Source organism: Anneissia japonica, unplaced genomic scaffold (assembly GCF_011630105.1).
Source record: "Anneissia japonica isolate Jap-2015-1 unplaced genomic scaffold, ASM1163010v1 scaffold3334_len1275209_cov185, whole genome shotgun sequence".
Taxonomy (NCBI): domain Eukaryota; kingdom Metazoa; phylum Echinodermata; class Crinoidea; order Comatulida; family Comatulidae; genus Anneissia; species Anneissia japonica.
In genome coordinates, this window is record NW_022738561.1 from 545,595 (window position 1) to 570,422 (window position 24,828).

At 33.4% G+C, this 24,828-nt stretch overlaps 4 protein-coding genes across 6 annotated transcripts in view; 1 reads left to right on the plus strand and 3 right to left on the minus strand.

Moving 5' to 3' along the window:
• The window catches only part of LOC117117617 (dynein regulatory complex protein 9-like), an 8,351-nt gene extending 7,193 nt beyond the window's left edge, over positions 1-1,158 (minus strand). Inside the window, exon 1 of one of the 2 annotated variants that reach the window (XM_033261983.1) lies at positions 1,030-1,158. The gene's annotated coding sequence lies outside the window, so the exon portion shown is untranslated. The remainder of the gene's footprint in view (positions 1-1,029) is intronic. The other variant, XM_033261984.1, reaches the window with a different exon arrangement.
• A 1,137-nt stretch (positions 1,159-2,295) lies between these two features.
• LOC117117621 (60S ribosomal protein L35a-like) lies at positions 2,296-4,116 on the plus strand. The gene is made up of 4 exons (XM_033261989.1): positions 2,296-2,445; positions 2,870-3,022; positions 3,430-3,577; positions 3,973-4,116. Exons 1-4 carry the CDS (start codon positions 2,429-2,431, stop codon positions 3,994-3,996), a joined length of 342 nt encoding a protein of 113 aa, XP_033117880.1. The 5' UTR covers positions 2,296-2,428; the 3' UTR covers positions 3,997-4,116.
• Positions 4,117-5,076: 960 nt separating this feature from the next.
• LOC117117618 lies at positions 5,077-9,894 on the minus strand. Of its 2 annotated transcripts, none has more exons than XM_033261986.1 (4): positions 9,739-9,894; positions 8,857-8,982; positions 8,227-8,352; positions 5,077-6,916 (listed from the first exon to the last, which is right to left on the minus strand). In XM_033261986.1, exons 2-4 carry the CDS (start codon positions 8,870-8,872, stop codon positions 6,450-6,452), a joined length of 609 nt encoding a protein of 202 aa, XP_033117877.1. In that variant the 5' UTR covers positions 8,873-8,982; positions 9,739-9,894; the 3' UTR covers positions 5,077-6,449. The 2 variants fall into 2 exon arrangements, with proteins under 2 accessions (XP_033117877.1, XP_033117876.1); XM_033261985.1 differs by having other exon boundaries at positions 8,179-8,352.
• A 3,794-nt stretch (positions 9,895-13,688) lies between these two features.
• LOC117117656 lies at positions 13,689-23,358 on the minus strand. Its single transcript, XM_033262045.1, has 10 exons — positions 23,202-23,358; positions 22,396-22,494; positions 21,547-21,708; positions 20,497-20,738; positions 19,641-19,748; positions 18,819-18,996; positions 18,150-18,249; positions 16,661-16,767; positions 15,963-16,094; positions 13,689-14,404 (listed from the first exon to the last, which is right to left on the minus strand). Exons 1-10 carry the CDS (start codon positions 23,310-23,312, stop codon positions 14,279-14,281), a joined length of 1,365 nt encoding a protein of 454 aa, XP_033117936.1. The 5' UTR covers positions 23,313-23,358; the 3' UTR covers positions 13,689-14,278.
• Between the last annotated feature and the right edge of the window lie 1,470 nt (positions 23,359-24,828).

The following is a 24,828-nucleotide window of genomic DNA, read 5'->3' on the forward strand; positions in this document are numbered from 1 at the left end:
TATTATTATTATTATTAATATTATTGTTGTTGTTGTCACCTTTATTATCGATATTATTACCCTATTATTACTAAGTAGGCCTAAGTATCATTATTATTATTATTACTAATTAGTATTACTATTATTATAAAAATAAACATTATCTTTAATTTATTATTGTTGTATTATTGCAATTATCACCTTCAATATCGTTATTATCACTAATTAGTTATTAAAATTGATATTTAAATATCGTTATTATTACCATACTAGTATTATTACTATTTGTTAAAATAAATATTACTATTAATGTTGTTGTTGTCACCTTTATTATCGTCATAATGATTAATTAGTATTATTAATGTAAATATTACTAATTCATTGTCGTTATTGTTGTTTAATATTATTGTTGAAGTAGAATGTTGTGAGTAAACAGAAGACGAACAAATTAATAAATAACTCTTTTTAATTCATAGGCAATAGCATTCAAATCTCTTTTGGTAGTGTGGTGGTCCTGTTTTACTAAAACATACTGTGTACTTTATTTCAATCATATATTGAAGAAAAAGGATGCAAATACTCAAATTTACATTATATAACTTGTGGCCGAGTTGACTTGTGGCCGAGTTGATTTGTGGCCGAGTTGACTTGTGGCCGAGTTGACTTGTGGCCGAGTTGGCTGTAGCCGAACCTTTTGTGGCCGAGTTGATTTGTGGCCGAGTTGACTTGTGGCCGAGTTGACTTGTGGCCGAGTTGACTGTGGCCGTGTTGACTTGTGGCCGAGTTGACCTGCACCCCTTAGTACTATACGCAGGAGCAATATACCAGACCACAACAGGGGGAAGTGGCCAGCCCGAGTCTCTCTACTCCTCTCTATCTAGGCTAGGCTAGACCTACTGTAGGCTTAGGCTAGGCCTAGCTAGGCCTAGCCTAACTAAGGCTAAGCGAGGCAAAAAAAAAAAAAAAAAAAAACAACCCCTGAAGTATATGTTATTAATAAAACACAACATATAGTATTAAAACATTATTCGAATTAAATGGAAGTCTTACGTGAAAAAGTATTTTGAACCACAAAATAAGTTTATTCTCTGTTCATCATTTCACTGACTGGCCGCTTCGCGTGTGGGGAACGTGTATGTTGTTGTTTTGCTTTTTTGGTTTCCGTGGCGCTGTCTATTTCATAAAGTTTCAAATAAAAGAATCAAATTAAATGAAAATAAGCTTTGAAATTTTAGAAATAAAAAGAAAATAATATTTAAATACATATTTATTAACTTTAAATAATATTGTAGAACACTATATTAATGAAATTCAACGAAATAATTGTTTTAAACAAAGAGTAATAGTTAACTATAGCCACTGCACCACATGCGTCGTCCGTCAGGTTCAGTGGAGTAAACATATATATTACAACAAACATATTCCTTTTCCATTGAATCTCCGTAAGTCTTATGGTGACATTTTAATAAAGAGTGAATATTATGTTAAATTGTGGATGTTCTGTATATATAATTGTAATAAATATAGCCTAACCTCACTTATATTTTAATTGATACTTATATTCCGGGTTTATATTGTTTAAATAATTGTGGATTTATGTCGATTACAAAGGATTTTTTAAGTCTGCTTCACTCAGAGAGGGCTAGCTAGCTGGGCCCTGCTCAAGGGCTATACATACTCTCCTAGCCCAAGCCCTACACTGGATGCTCCATTCATGTTAACTAAAAAATGTATTATTACTGTAATTTGCCAGCAAAAGTCATAAGAAAATGGCCAATGTCTTATTGGATCAACGGATAATTGGGTGTAGCCTAGCCAAGCCTCAAGGCCCATCCTAAAGAGGCTAGGCCTCATCCTAAAGAGGCTAGGCCTAGGCCTACATTCATAATTTAGGCATCCATAGTAATTATAGTCCTAGCCTAGGGCTAGACCGAAAAATATACAAGAACAATGAGACTAAGTGCTCACAGTCTAGCTAGGCCTAGTTGCAAAACCAAAAGGGCCAACTAAACACTAAAACATGGTCTTAATTAAATAGTCAATCGAAACACGAGTGCTCCCCTCGGGGCCCCAGCGCCCCTAGTTCAATAACTAGGCCTAGACCAGTTCCTCCATACCAAGACTGTGATGCCCAACCATTCCTAAACGCCACTGGGAGGGACATAAATTAATACAGACAGTACAAATTACTCGCACTTTTAGTGTTTACTCATGTCATATTCATAAGCACTCTATAGCAACTATCAAAACATGGTAGTCAAACTGTAAAAAGGATTCATGTCCTGATTATTTTCTGTCATTTCATTTCATGCCAAATACTTTAACAAAATTCCATTGAAAGGAATTGGAGGCGGCCTGTTGTGCAGTTTTTTAAAGAGAGTTATTTTACTAATATTATCAATTGAATGTTTATACTTTTATTCTAGGGCTCTAGAGCAGAGAAATAAACATGGTGGCAACCAAAAGGCAAGTGAAGTCATTAGTTCCGGCAACTAAACAACCAAATATTACCTAATTGTTTATATTTTTGCAAGTAATTTGTGAATATACTGCATACTCGCGTGTATTATCACATCAAAATATATATTTAGTCATAGTTCTTTATTCTCCATATAAACAGAATTTGAACTGGCATACCGTACAATTACAAACTTTGCCAACAGAGACCAGCGCATAAAATCCATATAATAAACAATATAGTGTACCAATACTGGAATTGAAGGTTACTTAAAATTGTGCAACAATAAGATTTTTTTTATAAAAGTACTGTAACCTTTACAGTACTGTATCTCCTTTCCTAAAAGATTATAGCCATCTAAAATACCTACATTATTATTTCATAAATCATTGCTGCTTTTCTAACTAGTATTTTTTGTTCACATATATACAGGCTGTACACAAGAGCCGTCTTCACTGGCTTCAAGCGAGGTCTTCGTAATCAGTATGAACATACCGCCCTCTTGAAGATTGAGGGTGTGGAGGGTCGCCGAGAAACTGAATTCTACATGGGCAAGAGGTGTGCATATGTTTACAAAGCAAAAAAGTAAGCTACCTTTTTTCTGTCTGTGTACTGTACTTTGAAATTCAGTAGCATCCCTCAGTATTAGTGGTACAGTTTGTTTTGCGTGGGCCATCAAATGTGTCATTGTTAGGAATAGTGCCAAGTTGCCAAATAAAAGTGTTTATAAACAAATATTCATTGAATTATTGTTTTGTTACTTATTTGGTTAAACATTAACTAAACAAGTACCAATAATGCTGAGCTGGAATTGCTTGCATTGGGTTTCACTCGTGTTGTTATACACTTGAAAAAATGTTTGTAGTGAATGCTTAAAAACCTTTAACTATTGGCTATTATTTGACATTAAATCCAGATGAATTTCTTTGATGTGTCCATACAGACTTTATAAAAAATCTGTTGAGTTCGAATTATTTTTTTTTATTTTACAGTAAGACAAGGACACCTGGTGCAGATAAACCAAACAACACTAGAGTGATCTGGGGCAAGATTACCAGGCCCCATGGCAAAAGTGGTGCAGTCCGAGCTAAATTTAGACGAAATCTCCCAGCCAAAGCCATAGGCAAACGTATTCGAGTGGTAAGTTTTAGTTCTAGGGTTTTCTCAGTTATGATTACAGTTGAAAGAGCCTAAGTCGAATCCAAAATGCCATTTAAAAATTGTTTGATTTAGATAAAACAGATTGTTAATTAATGAAAAACACAACGATTTGGCATGTGAAACAGTTCGATTTAGATATTGTTAAAAAATTAAAATTTGGTACAGTATGTAGAGTTTATGAATTGTTAAATGTCATATTCATCAATATGTTTCATAGATTAACATATTTGTATTTAAGGGTTGAACTAAGGGTTGCCAGTTTCTGGTGGTAACTGGTACCTGGATTAGCAAGGAATTTCCCCATGAAAAATTTAGCTTTATATTTCATTATTACAGTACTGTATACATTTATTGTTTATATGTTCTCTTTGCAGATGCTGTACCCATCAAGGATCTAGCTTGTGGATTTATATATGAAATCTAAGAACTGTTGACAGAGAATCACTATTCTTGAGGAAAAAAAAAATAAACAGCTTTGTGAATTACTGTATACTATTAAATGACACCTCACAAATGAAGTATGTTTCTGTGTGTTTGGCTTGATGTTGTGTAGTGTGCACTGCATACCAGCATCTGTGCATTTAGGTACCAATAAGACCACAATTTATTCAAGTAATCTAGATAAAGAAGCCCAAAATCAACCATTTTTTTTTTCATTTCAAGGCACAAATCTAGCAGCCTCATTACTCGCGACTGTAGTCGTAAATAAAGTTTAAAAAAAATTTATTAGGGATGAACAGGGGTAGGAATTAGGTGAGCTTTTGTGCCTTCTCAGACAGCCCAAGACACTCCATTGGCTGCGACTTTTTGAAACAAAAAGTTTTGCCATAATGTGTTTTAAAACAGCTAAAAACTGTCCAGTTTCTCGATAAATCTTCACTTTGCAACTGCAATTAAGCCAGGGTTATCAGCTGCCCGAGACTGCCAACATTTGTCCCAACCGAAGTGGAGAAGTGCTGATGGCTTAATGCTAGAGGGTCAGAAAATTTCAAAATGACAATCATCAATTTATTATGCATTTTTTCGGAGATGGAGGGTGTTACAGGAAAAAGTATACAAATAATGAATGTTTATGAGTGCAATGGGAAGAATATGTTCATAAGTTGAAAGTCGAGCCAAGTTAAATGGAACAGTCAATCTTTAAATGAAATTTAAAAAAATCCTTTGCATTGTGCTATTAAAAACATACATTACTGTATTTGATTTATAAAACACCTAAAATTGATCCTTGGCATATAGAGCGAGTTAAGTCTTACCTTTCCTCCGAATGGAACTACCAATAAAAAGATTGTACTGTATTAGGTTGAGGTAGGCAATGGGAAAAAACGAATGGAACTAAGTTTTCATGATGAGTGATGAAATGGTGTAATAACCAAAATACATCAATCAAATGACAAGGATCTATTTAGGTGTGTTATTATATACTGTAATACAATGTTTTTCCTCTCTTGAAATATAAGAACCAAATAAATACACAATTCAGTATTTAGAGTAATGGTGGTTACAATTTATTCTAGATAATATTACAGTACTGTACTGAAAGCACTAAAAGTGAACACGCCTGTGATTTACACATCTTAACTCTATTGCACTTTCAATGAATAGACTAGTAACATCGCATGTTACGTACATAACATGGTCATAAATTCATACATAGTTACCAAGCTGAGAATTTAAATGTGTTAAGCAAGGCACTCGCTACGCCTGAGGGTCATTGGCCAACATGATTCTAGGAGAAAATGATGTGCGCGCAACCTATTGTTTTTAATGACAATCCATTCGTTTTTTTAAGCCACTAGACCCTCGCAGATGGCATCTGACCTACGAAAGTCAATGGTTGTGTTTGAAATTGGACCATTTTGTGTATTATCCATAGCAGCTTTTTTTTAATAAAAACTATTTCAACATGGATTTTTAAAAGAAAGAACGTTGGTTAAAGCATGGTTGAAGTATGAAATATTTCACATGGTACGGCAAACACGATTTATCTAACACACACAAAACTTCATGATTTCAGCCTCAGGTTATCATGATGTTAAAAATATATTACACCATATACTGTATTTGTTAAATATCAAAATCCCTTAATACATACAGCATTTTGAAAGTGGCCGGAATTAAATTTAAATACCGCCCTCTATGATGAATGTTGCACTAATACAGGATGGAATGATGGGAGTACTGGACTGATAAAAACTGGTTTGTGTTAATTTATCCCAGACAGTGGCAAATCTAGGGGATGCGGGGATAACGTTTAAGTATTTAAATACAGGTATCACCTTTTTTTGCAAGCTACCTCCCCTAACCTAATCATTGAGGGGGCCCCACACTTCACCCCTCCATCAAGCTCCCTTCCCCCAATTTCAAGACTTCTATATATGCTATGGTATACAAGGCAATAAATATCAAACAGTGCACTAAAACAAGCCACAATTATTAAAAAGTGACAGTGATTATTTAAAATATAACACTATCATATACAGTAATTTACATTTTCGCTAAAACACGTTCTAAAGGAGCAAACAAAATTCATTGACTATGTACAATATAACACTGAAATTTGGAAAAAGGTAATTGGACACCTATACCTAGATTTAAAAACCTAACTGGGGGTCATACAACAAGCAGAAAACAAAATTTGAACATTAAAATCCAAAAAAAATAAAAAATATTAGTAGCTGCATTAAAAACATACAACATACTTATACAGTAGTTTATAAAATGCATTTTTCAACAGTTACCGGTACATTATAAAAAGACATTAAAATTAAGGGTGGAATATTTTAAACGGTAAAATATTTGGTGGCAATATATGCGAGTAGCTCCATCCAACTATATGGAATGACATCAATTAATTAGTATAGAATAGAATCTGAGATGAAGGCGGGACTGCTCTCTGAAAGAAACTTTTGTTATACCAGAAAAATTTACTATCTGTTTCTACATTATATTCAACTGTCTGATAAACATCCTCGCGTAGTTCGTTTGGTACATTTTTCTTTTCAACTCTGCGGACCACTATGAGTTTCTGTTTGATCTGCTGGTTGCCGCTGTGCGTCAGCATTTTCCTCAGCAAGCCGTAGTCCTCCTGTATGTATTTATCTGATAAGACGACGATGAGGCGGGAACAGAAGTTAATTGCACCTTGCGTGATACGCGGTCTGGTTCGTAGTGCTTTGTAGTCCGACTGTTGGACAACGTAGAGATGCGATTCGATGCTGCGAAATTTATCGCTGAGTTCTTTCGCAAGGGCTTTGTCCTCCATGTTATTGCAGTGAAGAATGAAAATGTCGGAGCAATTCAAATTTTGTTCATCACCTTGAAATAATGATAAAAATCACTTGTTAAAAAATGATATAATTATACAATCTGTTATCATAAACCACAATCTCTAAATTAATTACTTAATGGAAAGTGTTAACTGTACATAAATCCAATTAGGAATTCTCAAAATGCTGCTTTGCCACTGCAGGCCCTTTTAAGTGCAAGTAATGTCCATGATGTGACGTGCAGTCTTATAGAACAGATTATGATGACAAAATACTGTACGTTTATAAAAGTCCTGTAACACTTCATAATGTGTAATATTCAACAAAATAACCATAAATACAAGTTTCAAAATAAAATGTGATCGCAATAACTACTATCTGTATAATAATATATCAAGAAATTTAAAACAATAAAACTATTACATAGAGCTTGACATACTTTTTCTAACCTATCTCATACAGTAACTATATAAAAATTAGTGATGTAGGAAAACATTATAATTTCCAAAGATTTAGGCTGGGCACACACTGAAAAGTTGGCCAATTGTCTGCCAACAAATTCAACTCCTCTCTGAATGATTGATGATGCCGTTTGCTAATTATTGATGTCAATCTGAGCAGATCTTCCCTGAAAAGAATCTGCATTGCAGCCTCCATTTACAAAACAATTGAAAAAATCAGGAAACGTGCAGGCAAAATTATTTGTGCTGACCTACCAACTATTAATGCTATCTATGAAGGAAGGATTTAAAAAAAAATTAAATTGATCATTGATGTTCCTACACACCCACTAAATGATTACTATGTTTTTAATAGATCAGCAATTAGACTGCTCCCACCCAAAGGAAATCATGAAAGTCATTTGTGCTAAATCTTGCCACCTATGCAACTCGCTTGTTAAACGATAGATCTTGACTCAGTCTGTTGAATTATTTTTGTATATAAGGACTCGAGTGATCGATTTGTGAATTTTGGAATTTGTATTTTTTTTCAATGTTAAATCAATTTAAATTTGATTAATATTGGCCTATAGATAATGTATTTTAATCTCTAATTAATTTAACTTAATCAATTTTTAAATTTCTGAACACTGCCTCAAAAACTTTTGCACACTCCTGCCTCTGTACTGAGCAGCAGCACGTAACGAACATACTTTGGCATATTCAAATATTTTATTGCACATTCTATTTGAAATAAGCCAAGAAAATTTTTAGTAATTCGTGTGTTTGAAATTACCATTTTGGAGACAATTTTTTACTTTATATACAGTATATAAATCCCCCTACTAATCCCTAATTAATGTTAGTCTACCTCCTCTAGTTGTTTGGTCACTCCCTGATGAGAGACAACCTAGCATACCCTTTTTATTTAAGCTCATCGCTTTCTCAACCTCATGTATGAAATCTCTCCTTTCTGGTACATCGCCAGCGACTGTCTTTAGTTCTTGAGTTGGGTCAGGATCGGAATCCCTCCCCTTAAAGCACACTGCAAAAATATAACATTAAGCATATTCAGTACCTAATCTTATATTGAAAAATAATATTAATACATAAATGATACATCATAAATGTAAAAACTGTATCTAATAAACATTATTACAGATATTATTGTTAACATAAATTTAACAAAGAGCCACAAAAATAGGGACCATAAAGCTCTATTTCAGTGTGGGATTTATACTAATATTGGTTTTGCACACGTATCTATTGAACAAAAATTGGTACCTAGGCAGAAAAATAGATGTAAAATCAGTTGCTCATTGGTAGGTAGCCTGATGGATAAATTAGTGAGGTTCATTGAGGTTTAAAGTTGGAAGTGGTGGTGCAAGCAGCTAGAGTCTGAGAAGGATATGGATGGATCGTGTTATGTTAATGCAAATTAATTAATTTTTGTTTTTACTGTACGTCTGAACCTAGTGGGAGTAGTATTGAAGACTAAAAATAGTGTCATACACATATAATAATATGCTTTGATTATTGTTATACTTACTTGAACATAAAGACATTTAAATTATTAAATCAGTGAAGTGCTATGATTAAAATAGAGATATTGTCAGATATAATTACAGCCTGTGTTGGTCTAGTTAGACTTCATTCAAAGCTTCCTAAAAACAATCTGAAAAAGAAAAGGAAATTAGTGGGTGATTTTGTGCAATTTGTCTTAATATTTTGCTCAAATTGACGTTCAGATATTTGTATACAATTTTCTCATTCAAGGTGTAAAATAGGTGATAAAATGTGTCATTTACAGATATTTATAATTAAAAACAGACGGTAGTTTTCAATGTGAAGATAAAGAAAGAAGTTTAATAATAATATGCAAGGGAAACCTGCCAAGTCACTGTAACCCCAGCCCTTTATTAGTATTATTATTAGCAAGTAAAAATGGAGTTGAACAGCTTGGTGGTTAAGATGCTTGCTTTCCAATACCAGGGCTCTGGATTCAATTCATGTCACGGTAACAGGATTTTTTTTTCTCATGACCAAAACAACTCCACTCCACTCCCTAAGCCTCACGAGACTAGCCTATGTAAAGCATCATGTGTTATGTTTGTCATGTGAAAGGGAATGCCAATAACTAGGTCTAGGCCTATCTAAATAAATAGGACAGTGACTGACTAACTGACTCCACATCCCGCTGAATCCTTCGAATCCTAGCCCTGGGAGTTGCTAGGTCTAAACAGGGAGTTGATTAAACAACTCCCTGCCAGGGACCCTGGTCTAACCAGGGAGATGTACATCTCCCTGGTCTAACTAAGACATACGAAGTCTAGGCCTACTTATTTTTTGTTATTCTTTGCTATTTACATAGAGCTAAAAGATATTTTTATATTATAATGACAATATATACAGTATACAGAGTACAACTTACAAAACAAGGTATAATAAACGACGCTCAACAAGTCATTTTCGCCGCCGCCCTTCAGATGGTAATGCTCTCGCGCTTACTTAACTTGCAGCGAAAATTGCGAAAAAAAAGCCAAGAAAATCTTAGCCAATGAAATTACCCCAAGCTGTCGAACTTGTAAACAACGTCTACAATGCGTCACACAATGCGTCAGAAGCAAAATAAAACGCAAAGTTTACATGGACTATTTCAGTACAGTACTTAGGATACTGTACGCAATGATATTAAAATGATAAATCGTCCCCCCCCCCACAGAAAAAAAAAATTATATATATATATATATACTTTTTAGCTGTTGCTTATCATTTTTGTATCTCTACTGAGATCCAGCCATTGTTTCCCACAGCATTGTTGTTTTCCAGTATTTTGCGTGAATTTGATTGTGGGATGAGCCGAATTAATGTTCAATAGGAACGTATCCAAACTATCTTCACCATGGGTCCAGATCATGAAGATATCATCGATGTAACGAAACCAAACATCTGGTTTCTTGGGCTATATATATATATATATATATATTAGACTGAAATTATATTCGTTATTTCAACATTAATTTTACCGATGTTGTGGTGTATTGTCGTTTATGAGACTCATTTCGCAGGAAAAATTAATAAATTTTCTACATCTACACAAATGTTAGTTTTGTGCACCTTAGTCCATCATTGTCAAAATGACAGTTTAATGTTACATCTGAGAAACCTAATAAATAGGCCTAACCGTATTGTACTTGGTAGATGACAAAATGACAAAGGGTAAAAACAATTAGACATCTAAAAAGTGCAATACGTTTAGGCCTATTAGGTTTCTCAGACGTCTTGATAAGTGATTAACCTTCTCGCCGTTTATGATTTTTTACATCATGTGTATGTTTTCTTTCTAAACCTTTTTATGTGCATTTTTAATGTAGACGTTAACTTTGGAACTCTCAGAAAGTAATTGTTTTTTTGATGAACAAAATTAATCTGAAGTGAAGCTGAATCATTATTCATACAAATGATAGATCTACGAATCATCCAAAACTCCCGATGAAGTCTTCAGATTCGCCATTTTAAATCGGTTATCCTTCGTTTGCATCACACCGATTGTGTGTTGGTAAAAATTGTCACGCCATCATACAGTTGGCCCGGTTCTCAGCTAAACTGGTTCCTACAGCAGCTCATTTCTGAAAATTTATGCTCAAAGGCCCTAGTTTGACATTTTTTAAATTGATAGTCCTCAAAAAAGTAAAAGTGAAATACGAATTTTGGAGTTATCCATCATCATATAATCTTCATGTCATCATCACGTCATAAACATGCATCATCACCACCAAAAATTTATAAATTCATAAAATTTTGTTTATATATTGTATCTGTAAGAATATATTACACCAGGGAACAGTGAATTACACAGGGGATCGAGACGATTAATGTACAATAGGGCATTGTCATACATAATCTGATGTACAGTATTTCACAACTGTTTTATTAATCAACCTAAAACCATCCATGAAAGAGAATGTTCAAGAATAAGCCCACAGTAAAATGCTGAAGGTCAAAAATGTACAATCATAGAGTCGGCTTAAACTCGATTGTTTGCATTATATTTTTAAGTTAATATTACAGTAGGCTTCAACAAATCTTCATTTACTGTTTAATTACAACAAGGCCATACATATGTGTTTCGCTTATTTATGCATTGTCCTTTGCCATCAACTATGCAGTAGAACAAAACACCAATTGGACCAGGCGTAGGGTTGTTTCGGCCAGGGTCGGTTTGGTTTTGAATTGTTTCGGTCCTGGTCGTTTTAGCCCTGAGTTATTTTGTATCCATTGATACTATTTCTGCCTATGCTGAAATACGGTTACTCTTCTGCATTTCATTCGTTTACTACTACAGAAAAAAAAATGATTTTCTGATCACTAGGTTGGAGCATAAATCATAGTAAATATTGAAACCTACAATGTTTGTTGAGAATGATCTATAAACACTGGGATACATTACAATTCTTTCAATTATTCTTCTCAATTTATTGTAGTATATATGTATTTCTTCCTTGGGATTTCCTATTTTTTAAATTGCATATGGCAGTATGTTCATCTCAATATTGAGAGATTGTAATATTAAATTATTATTATTTATAATCACAAAATATATAAATGTGATTATTGTATGAAGACATTTACATGTAGACAACGATAAACCTTATAAATATATACATAATTAATTTTTATAATATTAAAATTATAACTAATATACTAATAATACTGTACTAATGTTTTGACCTAGCAACTGTAAAAAAATATAAAAAGTCATTAAATACTCCATTGAATTTTTAACAAAATAAATATAATAATTATATAAATAAAATAATTGCATCTTATTATTAACATTTATTATGAATTATTATTATTATGAATATATTATATATCATTTGGTTTAAGAATAAAAGCTTATCAAAACAAGTTATGGATATTTCAAAAACTATATAATAAGAACAATTCAAGAGGGGAATTTTAACATCTCTAGAAATTAGAGCTTGTTAGTATTGGCCTCTAACAGTACTTTGCAAGAGATGTTTGCTGCATGAAAAAAGGTGGAGGTGGTCTGTAGAAGGATACAGAATGTCTGGCAGAAGATGCACCAAAAACCCAACTCGGCTCTGGTAAATATCATGGCTTGTTGCCATTGTTCGTTGGGTTCTGGGTTTTCATTTTAGCAAGCTTTCTATCCCTGGCACTTTGCACATCCCCCCCCCCCCCATCTTTAAAACTATATCAGAAACATGAAAGATGTCTGGATATATCCAGTATACTTTAGCCATGTATACAAAAATATTTTTTAAATAATATCATAAAAAAATTTATATTCAATAAAAAAAATTGATTGCAACTCTTTAGTAATAAAAATTAAATGAAAAGTTAACAATCATCAAGATTAAAATATCGTATATATTACATAAATGATAGTTTTCTTTTATCTGAAAACTGAATGTAAGTGTACAAAACATTATTATAAAAATATGTTAAACATAAATTTTTTAAACAATTGACCTCTTTTAATCTGAAAAATGAATTGATTGTAAAAAATATATAATATAGCAAATAGCAAAAATATATTTTTTAAATGATTAATATAATATATATATCCCAATTAAAGGATGGATGCTAATGCCACCATTATAAATATAAAAATTTTATAAACATATTATAAACATATAAAAACCATAACTATCTCAATTTCTACAACAAACAAAAACATAACATTAAGTTAATTAACAAATTCTATCAAACGTTTATGTAGTAAGCCTATTTCTTTACAATAATGCATTTTTATAGCTCAAGGCAGATGAGGATGCATTCGAGTAAATAATACATATTATTAAATTATACTATAAAGTAACAAATTAAGAGTTATTAAAGAAATGGGGTACCACAATTAAAAAAAAGATCATAATGGTATTAACACATTTTGCATTTGCATAAAGAAACATCTGTTAGATTTACAAGTAATACAAAGAGACTCATAGAAAGACCCAAAGGTAAATGAATAGTTTACATATATAACAAAGAAAGTAGAACATACAGTAAGGGCAAAAATAACCAGACTGATATAGTGTTATCCAAGGCGAGACTTTTCTTATACCTTGTTTAGTCAACCCGCCCCCTCCCACCAATAGCAATTATTTCAAATAACATAAAATTTTAATTTTGGCCAATTAGACACACGAAAAAAGGAAATTCAGAAAAAAACGAAATTTTCTTTATTTTTATTACACCCACCGCTGCATTGAAATCTCCAAAAATAAGATATGTATATTTCTTCCTAATTATACAAATTTATTGCATTTAACCATCCCATTATTTCACTGTTTACATTCACCATTAACATTTAATTTTCTCCTCCATCTGCCATTTTCTAAATAAAAAAACTTTTTTTTAATTTTTATTTTTTTTCCGCCTTTCTCTAAAAGAATAAATTCACGAAACAAGGTATGGAAAAGTCTCGTCTAAGGACTAGAATTTTGTGTTCATGGACCGCTCATTGTTTATTGAGGTACAATCAAACACTTATAATGCTGACTGAGATACTGTAGATCTATTTGTGCTTTTACAAATGTCTAAAATCATTTATTTTTAACCAATCTAGCTAATAGTAAACAAATAATAATCAATTCAGTGGCAGATCCAGCAATTCCAAATAGAGGGTGCCCAGTGAAGGGCTTCACAGATGGAGGCCTATATCACTTCAGCCCCAACATATTTAGGGCTAAGCTAAGAAAATTTATGATTATGGCATCTCTAGATGGCCAGAAATAGCAGACTTAAACTTGAATATAATTTTCTTTTTTTCTCTAATTTTTGTTATCATTTTGAAAAATTTAGGATGCGAGGAGGGAGTGGCTGGGCCCCACTTGAATCCGCCACTGCAATTTAATTATGACGAACTTACACAAATGTACCCATCTGTACCGTAGTGAAGTAGAGGATGTCCCGAGCAAGGACGTACATTGCCAACATTTAAACTAAAAAAAAAGAGTATCCACAGGTTTGATAACTTTTGTTAGAAGCAGGATAGCCAGGCTTAAGAGACCAATGATAAACACACCACAGATGTAGGACTTTTTTATTGGCATGCAAAATAGCTTCACCTAAAATGAAAACGAAAGAGGAAATGATAACCATTTATAAGTACTTTGCTTCTATTGGCTGGCAATCAGTTTAATAATAAAATTATAATAATAATAATAATTTTATAGTATACAAATAATAAATGTTTATGAGTACAATGGGAAGAATATTTTCAAGAGTTGAAAGACTGACTATTAAACGAAGCGGAGCTGAGTTGAATGGAACAGTCAATCTTGAAATATTCTTTCCATCATTTGTTTTATAACACATCTAAAATAGATTCTTGTCATTTGATATTTTATTAAAAAAATCTACCTTTTCTCTGAATGGAGATTCTTGTCATTTAGTAGTTCATGAAAAAATGTATCCTTTTTCTAATGGAAAAGTCTCGCGTCTTTTTAACCAATCAAAAGATTGTATTAGGTTGAAGTTCTATCGTTTCCTAGGCACCGCGCAATGGGCAAAAACAGATGGAAAGAACATGTACGGATGGAAATAAATTTCCATGATGAGTGACAAAATGGGGTAAATAACCAATGTCACGTGATATGAAATCTACCAATCAAATGACAGGAATCCATTTGGGTGTGTTATAAACATATATAATAATGTATCATGCCAAGACCTCTATACTCTTCACATTATTATTATTATTAATATTACTGCAGCCAAAACTCAGATCCCTGGGAGAGGGGAGTATTCTAAATGATGCAACAGCTAATCAGTGCATTTGGCATTCTAATTCTTCCAGGTACCCAATTATGCTCTTGGGACACAAGCGAAATGCGCAGTGACAAATTGAACCCCCGACCTCAAGGATTGAAAACCAAACTGTTCCTGCTGCGGGAAACCACTTCTACAAATTTAGGTAGTTCATCTGTAACACGGTGAAAACAGAGTCTCACCAAAGATAATAAGAACACAAGATAGAATTCTGCATATCCGCTTCATATACCTCATAGCTTTTACGCATATACCAATGTACGTGGCCTGGCTTCTCTTTCTGCTAATGATGGAAACTCTGTTACTAATAAGGTTTCATATACCTTGACATACGGGCGCCGTCCCATTTTTTGTATTCCCACCATGCTTTTCGGTGCTAAAGTTTTTTTTTATATTCAGAGCATTCTATCCGTTTTTAGTATCTTGGTCTCACTGGAAATTAAAATAAATACATTTGTTTATATATTCTGTAGGAGTGGTTGGCACAGCGGTTGCGTTTCGGTCTCTCAAACATAAGGTCAGAGGATCGAACCTTTGCAGTGAATTTCGCTTGTGTCCTCGAGAAAGGCATTTTACCTACGTTTGTCACCCTTCACCCAGGAGTATAAATGGGTACCTGGAAGGACGACGTGGCATTGAATGTATTAGTCTATGTTGGCATTAAATTGGAAGCAAGACTACGAATACTCCCCAGGGAGTGAAGGAGGCTGCACTTGGTTATGGATTCGATGACCAGGGGTAATATAACACACTGCCAGTGCCTTGTACCCTTTGGAAACAGGTACACTATAAATCCCTATGTTGTTATTATCATTATTATTATTACTATTTACTATTATTAAGATCTACACCTACCTTTAGTTTAGCACTTGTTATGAACAGCAGAAATGAATCTAGTTCAACTTGGGTGCTGGACAGGTAGCCAAAAACTTTGACCTCATGACCTTCTTGTTTGTACATATCACAAGTAGCATTAACTCGGGCTGCCTTAAATGATTAATAATAATAATAATAATAATAATAATGAAAACTTTTAAAGCGCTGGTATCCGTTTAAAGAAAATGCTCATGGCGCCCCTCCGCAAGAAGTCAAAAATATGACAGACAAAAGAACAATGAAGTTTAAGAACCAGAAACAATATTACATGAGCCGTACTTGGGTCAGTGTCATTCTCTCTATGTAGCCATGTATTCACAGATACTCTACACAAGGTGGTATGCTGGGCTCCAAGAGCAGCTCGAGATTTGGCAACAACATGAATTACTGTACATGGTCTTGGAATTTAAGCTTGTCGTCAAGAATAACACCCAGGACCTTAGCCGATGATCTGTTTTCTAAAGTGGAATTATCTAAGAAAACAGAAAAGTTTATCACAAGCTGTCGGCAGCTTTCTTGACAAAAACACACGGAGAAAGTTTTGTTTGCATTGATTTTAAGATGATTGGAGATAGCCCAAGAGCTGAGGCAAGAAAGTTCAGATGATTGATTTCTAAGTAGGGGGTTACCCTGATGTTATAGTATGTCAACATGAAAAATATCAGTATTGTACTTACTTGAAAGAGAGGACACACCATGATAACAAACCAAATAAGGCAATATGTTGACCAGTAAGACCAGACCACTAGACGACGATCATCGTTTAAGATCAGAAGGCACAGTCCTATAAATATAGCATAAATCAAAAGAATTGGCAAATTTGACATGCAATATCATTTACATATCATATGAATATAATTAATTAAATATTAAGCTCTCAGCCAATTGTTCAGCATGCATGGAAAGAATGGATAAATTAATGAATGCATGCAAAAATAAATGCACGTATAAGTGAATGTATCCATGCATAACATATGAATTGGATTAGATTGGTTTGGAATAACCCACAAAAGTCCTAAGACATGCTGCCATGGGGTCCTTCTGGTGGTGAATTAGCCAGTATACCAAGAGACAATCACCTACTCTTTTCCGAAGAGTGTACTGCATTCTTTAACATACACATGGGCCATTTTTCACACAGGGACCAATTGTTTAAACATCTCATCCGAAAGACGGTGCGCTATAAATAGAAACTTGCATTTTAGCCCTCAAACTGCAGCTGAAACACAAGAACTGCGATGGGAATTGAATCAGGGACCAAGCGATCCCCCCCCCCACCCCCCCGATTCAGCGTGCACATAGTGGCTGCCACCAGTCTAGACAACTGATTGAATGAAGGAGTGCATGGAATGAAGACATCCATAAATAATACCTGAATGAATGGATGAATAAATGTCAGAAAAATGCGAGATTAACGACAATATAATCAAATTTACCAATAATAAAGCGGAGACTAAAGTAGAAGATAGACAGGGATGTCATGTTTGCGATTGGTCCATTAAGTCTTGATATAGACTGCTTTACTCTCAAAATATCCTGTGCAACAAACAGAACAAATGACTATATAAAAATTCTTATTAAGGCGAGACTTTTTTTATACCTGTTTCGGAATGGATAAATTAATGAATGCATGCAAAAATAAATGCATATATAAGCGAATGTATCCATGCATAACATATGAATTGGATTAGATTGGTTTGGATTCCTTCGGTGTGTTTACATACCAAGAATAACCCACAAAAGTCCTAAGACATGTTACCATGGGGTCCTTCTGGTGGTGAATTGGGCAGTATACCAAGAGACAATCACCTACTCTTTTCCGAAGAGTGTACTGCATTCTTTAACATACACATGGGCCATTTTGCACACAGGGACCAATTGTTTAAACGTCTCATCCGAAAGACGGTGCGCTATAATAGAAACTTGCATTTTAGCCCTCCAACTGCAGCTGAAACACAAGAACAGCGATGGGAATTGAACCAGGGACCAAGCGGACCCCCCCCCCCACCCCCCCGATTCAGCGTGCACATAGTGGCTGCCACCAGTCTAGACAACTGATTGAATGAAGGAGTGCATGGAATGAAGACATCCATAAATAATACCTGAATGAATGGATGAATAAATGTCAGAAAAATGCGAGATTAACGACAATATAATCAAATTTACCAATAATAAAGCGGAGACTAAAGTAGAAGATAGACAGGGATGTCATGTTTGCGATTGGTCCATTAAGTCTTGATATAGACTGCTTTACTCTCAAAATATCCTGTGCAACAAACAGAACAAATGACTATATAAAAATTCTTATTAAGGCGAGACTTTTTTTATACCTGTTTCGTGAACTTGACTTTTTAAGAGGGCTGAAAAAAAAAGGGAAAAAAATGTTGCTCTTATTTAGCAAAAAATAAAAATAAAATGTTATTGGTGAATGTAAACAGTGTAGTAATGGGACAGTTAAATGCTTTAAATTTCCATAATTAAGAAGAAATATTCATGTCTTATTTTTGGCGATTTAAAGGCAGTAGCAGGCATAATAAAAATAAAGACAAACTTTTTTTTCTGAAATTTCCATTTTTTCGTGATGGCGGGTGTGTTAATTTGCCAAAAATAAAATTTTATATTTATTTGAAATCATCATTGGCAGCCAGCGGGTAAGCTACACAAGGTATAAAAATTCTCGCCTAAAATACAAAATTTCAATAATTTATTCCCCAAGTGACAGTATCATGTGCTGGTCAGTCCTTAATTCTACAGTTGTATACATTATAATTTTTTGTCACTTAAGCTTCTGCTAGGGCCATAATACAAAAAATAATTAAGAGAATATTAGCATACGTTCATAATAGTTCTTAGTTCAGATGACTTCTCCTGCATTCTGGTCCCGATTATCCTCATATAATATATAATGACCTCGCACTGAACTGTGAAATTGACCACTATGGCTGTATTAATCAGATGTTGGATCGTACTACCCACAAGGTCAATCACCAGTAAAGAAGCAGTCAATAATTCACTGCAATAAAAAAAAAACAAGCACCAAATAATGTCAAGGGTGGAAACAAACAATAACTAGAGCAATCACTATACAGAGTGCACACCTCCGCCCAGCTGTGTCTGTATACAGAATAATACAGGAATTTTCACCTTAAATATGTAATGACTAAATTTCAAGGTTATCCACTCATTTTCTGCGTAATCCTGCTAACAGACAGACGAACAGCAATGAATATATACATAACCTCCTTGGCACTGCAAAGGTAACTTGAGCAGTCACTCAATAGAGTGCATATTGCTCTGTTTTGTGCCTGAACAATACTCAGGCTGTGTATGATGAATTTTCGTATTGGAAATGGAAAGTACTGCTCTACTATCTGTTTTGGTCAACTACAACATCCAGTGAAAATGGGAATGCACAGTACGTAGAATGGATGATAAGAAAAAAATCAATATGCTGATTAGTTTAATTAAATTAAAAATATTTTCTTCTTTATACTAGGTAACCAGTTTCATGGATATATATTGTCCTACAAAGCCCAGTGGGAGTGGAGTTTTAATTGTGAGAAAAAAATCTGTCACAAAAATTGAAAACAGGACACTGGGATCGGAAGGCATACATTTTAACCACTAAGCTATTCTTGCTTCTTAGTATTATCTTACTTTCTATTTGTTGCTATTGTGACGTTAGCAAAACCAAATGCACGAACATAAAGGACATTGATTCCGAGAGCTGCGAAAGTCCAGACAGCACCACAAAACAGGATGAATCTAGGATAGATAAAAGGAACTAAATTAAAACAAAAATGTATTATCACAAACCAGAATTAACCAAGTGGTAGAACTATGTATTAATTCGTGTTCTTCCAGTCTGTTGAGGAGTTTTGAGAAAACAAATGGAAAGTTTTGAATAAGCGGTTTCAAAGAAAATGTTTAAAAGAATACACAAAAAATTTAGATATTTTATCATATTTCACAATGTAAAATTGAAGTTGACCATATAAAATTGTTGAAATTTAGGGAGATTAAAATTCGGCCTATCTCAAAATTGCACTACTAGTCAGTTAAATTAGTAATAAAGATAACATTCATAAAGACAGTACCACAATTATAATGGCAAAACAAGAACAACCAACACGTTATAACAAATAAAAGTGTCAAAGCACAACAGTTTCAAAAACTTAAAAAAAAAAAAAACAATTACATTTGAAAAATCAGAAAACATCAAAAATTACAAATCAAAATTAAGAATTAAACAAAGGCATGTTAAAAAAAAAAGAATTGCACAAAAATGTATTATGTATTAGTACATAATGATTGTGCTATTTAATTTATTGTAAATATTTTATTATAATCCTTAATATTATCTAATTATTATTTTTAATTCCCATTATGTTATCACTTTTTTGGAAGATGATAAACATATAGTGGTTATTAGTATATGATTATTGTATTGTTTTATGATTCATAATTCATTATCGAAAACATAGTACATATTTATAATTAAATTTTTCATTACCTTAATGATTTAATAACTGTAGCCTGAGTAACACTGCCTCGTGCCTTGGAATTGGCCTGTAGAAACACTTGTTCAATCAAGGCATATATCTGTTCATTTTCCTGGGTGCGTATGTACCAAAATCCGTACAAAAAAGCGAGAAAATGGAGACAGCTTGGCATAATGACAATTGAGAACATATTGTGACACAGGTTTTTCCTGAAAGGTGTGGTTGCATTGGCTAATGAACCTGATTGTGGATCCTGAAGAGATAAAGTACATTTTTCTTACTCCCAAATGTAAGCATATAGTATAGTTGTATCATACATCAGTGGAAATTATTATACAAAGTTTAAGTTAAAGCATGAAAAAAATTCCTGAGGGCCTACATACAAACCGAAAAAAGACCAAGAAAACTGTGCACTAATGAAATCTTAGTGCATGTTTTGGGATATAACATTGGGAGTTACAGTGATGATGTCACGATTGACTTATACTGTAATACTGTAGTTATTATAGGTGGGTGAGTGTGTATGTAATGCATCTAACTCTCATACAATAGTGAGTTCCTCACTACATGCTCTATCCGAAATTTTAGGGATACAATGTTGAGCTGACACTTGTACAATCTGTTACCATTATTGGTACCCACCATATTCACTGAACCTGACCCACGACATCAATTGACCATCTCATGGTACCCACATACCATGGACCATACATATATGGTACCCACATACCATGGACCATACATATATGGTATTCACACACCAGGAACTATACAACTACTCCTACAGCCCTTGCACAACCAGCTCAATAGCTTAGAAGAACAAAACAGCCACTGAGAGCAGCCCAAGGCCCCAGTGCAGTGTACTCTAACTGCCAGGGGCCCCAAAAGCTGGAATCTGGGAAGTTGGCGGAGGAACCCAGTGGGTGTATTATGAAAAATATATTATTAATTTTTTTCTTTTTCAAAATTACTTTCATCCCAGGCCCTGGGTACTTGCCACAGCCCCCTCTCGGCAGTAGTGTGTAGATCTAAAAAAAATTTCTTAGCCTGTTGATACTTACATAAACGGTACTCTCAAGAACTGGTGCGCTCACGCAAACTAGGATATCGTAAGCGTAGGAAAAGACGAGAAGACAGGTGATAAGTAACGGATATAAAACATTCCAGCATTTGCAAGATGATGGATGAAGCACTCGATCTCGGGCAAATGGACGCCAACCAATCTTAAAAGACAATACTATATACAGTGATTTTAATGTCACATTTTTATTAATTATGATTTTTGTTTTTAAATTAAGTGAAATATAACCGATTTATTAATTTTTAATTGGGAACTACTACAGCATACAGTACAAGGTTCTGTATTATCAAAATTATAACACAAAAAAATTCAAACAGTCGATGCCAATCATTAGCTCAACCCGCCCTCGATAAACCAACGTTTCGTTATCTCACTATATTAATTGGATTAACACATTACCAAGGATAAGCACTGGTGTCCTTGGATTCAATTATAGGTAAACGGATTAGTTGCCTTTTTTATGAGGTTTTAATTGTTCTTTACCGCCGAAAGTGCGGTATTCTAACATTAGTTTAAGGAGGGCTGGTCGGCCTAATGTATAGTTACATAAAGATACTTCATAAGGCCAGAACAAACAATATTACAATAACTAGATAATATATAACAGATATTGCTTATTTTGATAATAAATATTTATAATACTTCTTTAAAATTTGCAACACAAATGCAACACCTTCAAAACCATAAGTATAGCCCATTTCAAAACCCTAGATAGTTGTCAAGATTTAACAGACAAGCAGACAGGATAGATTACTTAATTGTAAATCATAACTATGTATGAAGAGTGTTGAAACAAATAACAACCAATGAAGTAAAAATGAACTCCTACAAATAATAAGAGACGCCAGTACGGTTTAAGAACTTGCTGATTGCATCGACGAAGTATTCCAGTTAGAAAGTACTCCCCACTCTTTTCAACATCTGAAATCTAAAAAATACGAAGGGAGTCACCTGATGTAATCTCCTGAATAGGGAAGGGGTACGAGGTTGGGGGAGAAGGAAAATATTACTTTTCAGTTTTTATCAATCTTATCTATCTGTATTCATCAACTAAAAACAATTTTTTTGTCAAATTTCGAAAAAACTTATTTATCAAAAATTAAAAAAAATTATACAATAAAAATAAGAATTGAAAACAGAAATACCGTACAATATGAATCTTAATTTACAAATAAAAATACAACTTTATAACAAAAATACAATAAATACTAATACAGTAATTACAAAAATATATTTTCGATTTCAATATATTCAGTATTTGAAGGGTAGCAAAATAGCTGAACTACATCAAATTTACAATTCAATTAAAAATTCTTACATAAAAAAGACCAAACAGTAAAGCCAATATAATTCAAAACATACTAAAAACACTTTTGATTAAAATTATCATGTACGAAGAAATTAAATGTAATAATATTGAAATATAATATTATCTCTGAAAAATATCTCAACATATTACATTACCATTATCATCGCAGTCCTCATCATCATCGTCATCCTCATGAACATAATTGTCACCTTCATCACCTGATCATCACCACCACCACTACTATCGTCATCACATGATGATGATCATCATCATCACCATTACATAATAATATCACCATCATCAAGATTATTTTTCTTTAGACTCACCTCTACTCTGATAGCACTGTCTTGTGAACTTGTATATGATTCATAGAGCAGTTCCTGGTTTTCATGGATAGATGGAAAGTCATAGTTGATACTGGTTTGTGGTTCAGCCATCACTGAATACTGTCCTCAAATATTCTTAAAAATTCATTCAAAGTAAATTTTAGACTGGTTTTCATTGAAATAAAATACTGTACTTCAGACTTCATAAGTTAGTAAAATGCATTTCTGTAACCATGTCTTCTAGTTTCGGTAGTAAATGAAAAATTTCTGTACCATATGATGATTTATGGGGCACTTTTTTTAGGTTTTACAACAATTTATCAGTCCTCTCACAGGTTTGAAGGTCTATGGTCAGGGACTTTGTAGCCAAACGTCCTGACGAAAAAAAAAATTTTCCTTGACTTTCTACAATGTGTAAACCTATATATTTCTGGGTCTAGACTAAAGATAACTTTCTGTAGTGTCTTTGTTTATTTCCGTAAATGTCCATAATTAGGCAAAATTTCCGTAGCAACTATGGACGTTCCGTAGAACTTGAGAAGTCTGGTATTTATTCGAATAAATGCCGTACTTTGAATAAATGACACCCTCGAACGCCCTGAGACATTCATTTCTTTCAACGAATGAACACCTCTAAAAATTACTTTAAACTAATCTAATGGAAGCAACATCATTCACAACACATTCTATTGATGTTCTACTCCAGTAGAATTAGATTTTTTCCAAGGTAGTTGGGATCAACAAGTATTTATGATCACGCAATAACACATTCTGTGACGATAATAATGTGTTGCAGTTCCAACAGTGAAATCAAGGGGTGTTTATTTTAGTATACATACGTATCCATTTTACACAAAATAAATAAATAAATGCCTCCCTCGAATAAACGCACCCTCAAAAACCCTTCTTAACAATACACACACTGGGACATATATTTGAATAATACAGTAATTGCTTTATGATTAAGATGTCTAATTGTGGAATGATGTGGAAATAAACAAATAACAGATATAACAACATTATGAAATAGAAAACAATGAGCAAGATATACTGTAATAAACCAATGTTTTGTCAACTCAACAAAACACTTTCATCTATGCACAATTTACTTACATTTAAATATTTAAAAAAATATAATTTGTTTAATGTCAAAAGCAAGTTTAAGATGATTTTCATTTTTTGTTCAGGTGCACTCATAAAGTGTAAACATTTAGCCTTCATTAGGTTTTATAATCAACTCTTTTGTTAAGTTAAAAAAAAAAAATAGAAATTACAATTGCATTTATCATAATAAGTCTGATGTGGACCAGTTTACTTGAATAAATGAAATTTAATTCCAATAATGTAATTGTATACTGTGCAATGTTGTTTGTGTAACTATTGCTTTGGTAACTTTTTGTGTGTTTATATCCCTGTTATGAAGCAAATATCAAATCCAACTTCATTAAATATTGATCATTCAAAGTTTGGCAGTAATGCACTTTGTACTCCACCCTCACTCTTACAGGTTCTAGGCCAGATGGTCGAAATCCAGATTGCCGAAAGTCAGTTAAAAGCAGTGAAACATTAACAGCAGAATATATATATATATGTGGATCCCTCTTCATGTTTTATATATATATATATA